Source organism: Sphaeroforma arctica (genome assembly GCF_001186125.1).
Source record: "Sphaeroforma arctica JP610 unplaced genomic scaffold supercont1.519, whole genome shotgun sequence".
Classification (NCBI taxonomy): Eukaryota; class Ichthyosporea; order Ichthyophonida; genus Sphaeroforma; species Sphaeroforma arctica.
In genome coordinates, this window is record NW_014040039.1 from 52,732 (window position 1) to 58,096 (window position 5,365).

A 5,365-nucleotide genomic window follows, 5' to 3' on the forward strand; every position below is an offset into this window, starting at 1 on the left:
GGGCAGAGACAGCCGTCGGTGCGGTAGTCGAGCAATGTGAACATGTACGTATTCGTTACAATCATAGCACAGAGCCGGATTGGTGTAGACTCGAAGCAGCGATTGAAGCTGTCATGTCTGGCTGTGTCTCGGTTTGAGGTTGGCGGTTTACCCATAACCAGTTGGTAGTAGTATTGGCGCCGGGCCATTGCCGCGATCTCCTTGTTGGACCAACGTTTTGTTGAGTTCTTCCTGATGTCGTCACAGCGTTGGCGGAGGGCTACATGGTCGGGTGTACGCCCGCCCATGGCTTTGTGTACAGTTTTCAGGTGAGCATAGGTACTGTACGGGCAGCGCAGTGATGGTTCATCGTGGGCCCAGGCGGGTTGCGTCAGAGGGGTAAGTGGATTTGTGCTGTCCATTAAGTCGAGTTGTATTCCCAGGCAACCTTCGAGGTAGTCCACGAATGGTCGCGCGGGGAGCAGGCCGCAAAAGTGAAGTAAGTTTGTTTGATGTTTGGGAAACCGAAGGTATTTAGTGCCCGTGATGATGGCTGCTGCTTGGGTGAGTGCTGAGTTAAAGCGCTCGAATAGGGGGTCCAACGCATCCTTCCATATAGGCGGAGCCCAGGCAATAATGTTCAACCCATATGTAGCCGTGGATAGGATGAATGTTTTGAACATCACCAGTCGATTGCGGGGGTGTCGCCAGCTGAAGCCATGGAAGCCATAAGCGCGGAAAGAGGCGATACCCAGTGACAATGCTGCAACCAGGGATTCCATATGTCTAGCGAGGTTGATTCCTGGTACTCCATGAGAGAGTGGGAACCCTCAGGTATTTGTAGTGTTTCGGTTCGGCATGTGTGGGCGCCAGTTTCAGGGGGGGGTTATTTAGGATCGAGGTTTATTTGATATTAGGGTTTTATTAGAGACTACATTTTGAACTGGGTTTATCCAATCAATTTTAAACTGATTAACGGAAAACACATGACCAAAATGATAGTCACAGGATTTAGTTCAATAAATGAACAACGTCTCCCCTTGTACGAGGGGAGTACGTTGAGATACAGTTATCGTCGACTACTTACTGCATAAATCATCAGATGTATAATTTAGAAGGCTATGCGTCAGAGGGACGACTTTTTCAAAAAATATATAAATAAATAAATAAATACATACAGGATGTACATAAATATGTATTTATGTATTTATGTAAATATTGTATTTATTTATTTGACATGTATTTATATATACTCTCTACCAAACAGTAAATACATACATACACAAATTATTTAAAAAATAAATAAACCCCCAATTCCCTCATTGTGAGTTGGAGACGAGAGAGAAATAATTTTTTAATATTGTTTTCCTACCCCACACAAGAATTGCTACTATGTTTGTCGGATTGTCCTTCTGTATTTTGTATTTATTTATTTTTGCGTACTCGAGGAGTTCCCGTTTGTCTATCTCAGGACTCAGAGTCGAGTGCGAGTCGGTGACTATGAGCCGAGGGGGTGTATACTCTACAGTCTACACTCTACAGTCTACAGACTAAATACAATACAAATACAGCCCATAGCCCCATACTATGCATATCGATAAATAAAAATAAATACACAAAGCGAACTCGGTGTCGATTGTTGTTACAATATTTTAAATATTTATTACCACACTCTGCATTCATTAAGACAACCTCCAGACCTCGACAACAACTACCGAAACAACAGAACCTACTGCGTGTTTAGCTGCACAATTGTCTTTCGCCCCTATACGATATTATAGATATATACCTGCACACGCGCCTCCTCTCCACGGCAACACACTGAATTAGAAGAATATAGAACTCGCGCGATATCGACTGTACTCTGGATAAGTGTTCAGCAAGAATTCGATAATAGTATACTGGGAGTGGCTTCTACAAGCCCTTGTGGCCCGGAAACATAGCACATACACATCATATACAAACACTAACACACGATAAAAGTTCATCCACACTGGAGAGTCGACTTTACCAACTTTTGTCAACAATACCGAGACACCATGTCAGCACCCAGTTATGCTGCACAGGCGCAGCAGCGGCCAAATGCTAATCCAAATAACCAGCAAGCATATCAGCAACCACATGCGCTGACCCCAAATCAGTTCCAACAGGGCCCGCCTCAGCAACAGTATGGACAACAACAGCCGCCCCATCAGCAGCAACAACAACCGCCACAACAGCAACAACAACCGCCACAACAGCAGCAGAAAAACAATATCATTAACAACGGTCAGCAGATGAATATGCAGAATCAGAATCAGAACCAGATGAGTAGGCAAACACCACCCCCTCAGCAGATGCAACTCATGCAACAAGCACCACAAACACACACACAGCAGCCGCCGCAGGTACAGGCCAACGGGTATGTTGAACTCTCAGACGCGCTTGTGATCTTTGGTGTTTCGGGAATACAGCTGAACTTCAGGTCAATATATGTAAATACGCACAACCCCGTGCGTCACTCTTTCGTCAATTTTCAAACACTGACCAGCGGGGTTTTTTAATTGTGTACTCCATGAGGCTTAGTGTTGTAGGTTGTTGGGTACAGCTACTGAGTGTGAAGGTCTTTGTTACCGTTCTGTTTGGGATGGTAATCTGCTGGCTTGGCGCGTTCTTTCCGCGATCTCCACTTTCTGATTGACTTGTAGTAATGGTTTGTTTTCACAACAAACTACCAATATGCTGTACGTGCTTGCTCGAATGTTTTCTCGGTGCTGTGTGCGGCGCTACCATGAGAGTTTTTTTTACGTCGAATTCAGTATGTGCGAGATTTTGTACTGCAACAGCTGTGTATATTTGTTAAGGCTTCTCGCTGCAGTATATGCCGTCACCAGAATTATCCTGAGTTTGCAGGAGCTCAGCCCATCGAATAAGCGTACCTGCGTGATCGGGCGCTGTGACGTTGCTGTGATGTTGTTGTATTACGTGTCATAGTCTTGCCGAATTGCTTGATATTTGCATTGATGACTTAAACGCTTTCGCGACTACTTTTTCAGAACTCAAGATTGGAGAATTGGTCTAGTGGCACCTAAGAAAGACACACGCACACGCACGGAAGACGTCACAGACACCAAGGGCAACCAATTCGAAGACTACTACCTCAAACGCGAACTCCTGATGGGACTCTTTGAGAAGGGGTATGAACAACCGTCGCCTATTCAGGAGGAAAGCATCCCCGTTGCACTGGCTGGACGGGATATCCTCGCACGCGCCAAAAACGGCACCGGCAAGACTGCCGCGTATTTGATCCCCGTCATTGAGAAAACAGAAATCAGCAAAAATGCTATACAATGTATGTGGATGGCTCACGTTACTCTTTTTTCCGATTCCATGCGATTGTGAGCGTGGTTTACTTTTGCGTACAGCATGAGCTGATTCCATGCGATTGTGAGCGTGGTTTACTTTTGCGTACAGCATGCGCTGATTGCATGCCATTGTGTGCGTGGTTTACTTTTGCGTACAGTCTGCGCTGATTCCATGTGATTGTGAGCGTGGTTTACTTTTGCGTACAGCATGAGCTGATTCCATGCGATTGTGAGCGTGGTTTACTTTTGCGTACAGCATGCGCTCATTTGCTTCTACTGTATTTGCGTTTGCAGCATTGGTTATGGTGCCCACCAGGGAGTTGGCATTACAGACAGCCCAACTGTGCAAGGAATTGGGGAAACATCTCAATATTCAGGTCATGGTAACCACGGGAGGTACCAATCTCAAGGACGACATCATGCGTCTTTCCAAAACCGGTAGGCACAACTGAAAAACTGTTGCACGTTCATCACGACTTCGTCATCTTTCAATGTGTTAACATAGCAACTGCTCATTTGGATTGTGTATAGATAGTGCTTGGTATAGTGTGGTTGCACGCCATTGGGCTACCTGCCGAAACTGGTGAAAATCAAGGCTCTGATGGTATTGTAATCTTAAAGGTATACCATGCACCTAAAGTGATTATGTTTGCACCTTCGCCTAGTCTACTTACCCGCTCCGTGTAGTTTCAGTTTAGTGTCAAATAGCTTCCTTAATAGCTGCATGATCCTGCATGTATATTATGTTTTGGTGCGAACTTTCCCCCATCGCACACACTGTGTTGCATACCCGAGGCGAATGACACTGTAGTATGATACCACCTCGAATAAAGCCATTTTCACATCCTAATTTTTCTATCATCTTGGTCTTGGCAGTGCATGTGGTGGTAGCCACACCCGGACGTCTGCTCGATCTGACACAGAAAAACCTGACCAAGCTCAACCAGTGCATGACTGTTGTTATGGATGAAGCCGACAAACTACTCTCCCCCGAATTCCAGCCGGTGCTGGAACAGCTGTTCTCATACCTACCTGAGGGCCGCCAATTACTTATGTACTCGGCCACCTTCCCACTGACGGTCAAAGACTTCAAGGTAGCGAATGTGTGTTTGTATTCGGAAGATGTGTTTGTATTCGGTTCTATTCAAGCTATCGCATACTTGTCGTTTTATAATTGAGTGACAAGTTGTATACATTCCGTGTGCACCTGCGCACGTTGCCCTGATGGTTTTCAGTAGTATAAGCGCTCTATCGGTAGTACAAAGACTGATTTCATTTCCGGACTTCTGAAAATTTACCTCCGTTACAGGACAAATTCATGAACAAGCCATATGAAATAAATCTGATGGAGGAATTGACTCTGCGCGGCGTATCACAGTACTATGCGTTCGTAGAGGAACGCCAGAAAGTCCACTGTCTCAACACGCTGTTTTCCAAGGTATTATTACCCGCCAATCACATACATGCATTTAATCTTGCAATACAGAATATTTATTACTTGTAGAAAGTAGCAAACAGGCAAGCAGTGTGACGCACCGTCAACGGATATAAGTGAGCAAACATACGTAGTGTGTGCACGGGTCTGTTTCCACGTGATTTTAATATATAGCCAGTTTCGTTAATCGGATATCTCGCACCTAACCTATCCTTGTCATCGTATTTTCCCACTTTGCAGCTTCAAATCAACCAATCCATTATTTTCTGCAACTCTGTACAACGAGTCGAGCTGTTAGCAAAGAAAATCACACAGCAGGGCTATTCATGCTTCTTCATCCATGCGAAGATGCTCCAGAGTCACCGCAATCGCGTCTTTCAAGAGTTCAGGAGAGGGGGCTGCCGCAACCTGGTTTGCTCGGGTATGCCATACAGAATAATCTAGGGGGTTCATGAAATATGATCGGAGAGGTTCACATCAGATGGGGTCACATAATCACGAATGTAGTTCTATCGTTCTTTGAGTCCAAACTTCATCTTCACTCAGAAAGAGTCTCTATTTCAATTTGCGAAGGTGATATATATTATAGATAAATTATTACTATAAA

At 44.9% G+C, this 5,365-nt stretch overlaps 1 protein-coding gene across 1 annotated transcript in view; it reads left to right on the top strand.

Moving 5' to 3' along the window:
* Positions 1–1,574: 1,574 nt before the first annotated feature.
* SARC_06918 (DEAD-box ATP-dependent RNA helicase 8) overlaps positions 1,575–5,365 on the top strand; it is a gene marked incomplete at its 3' end in the record, with an annotated part of 7,033 nt that continues 3,242 nt past the window's right edge. The window contains exons 1-6 of the mRNA XM_014299162.1: positions 1,575–2,380; positions 3,015–3,310; positions 3,618–3,761; positions 4,200–4,417; positions 4,633–4,761; positions 4,999–5,179. Of these exons, the coding sequence (XP_014154637.1) occupies positions 2,019–2,380; positions 3,015–3,310; positions 3,618–3,761; positions 4,200–4,417; positions 4,633–4,761; positions 4,999–5,179 (1,330 nt within the window). The remainder of the gene's footprint in view (positions 2,381–3,014; positions 3,311–3,617; positions 3,762–4,199; positions 4,418–4,632; positions 4,762–4,998; positions 5,180–5,365) is intronic.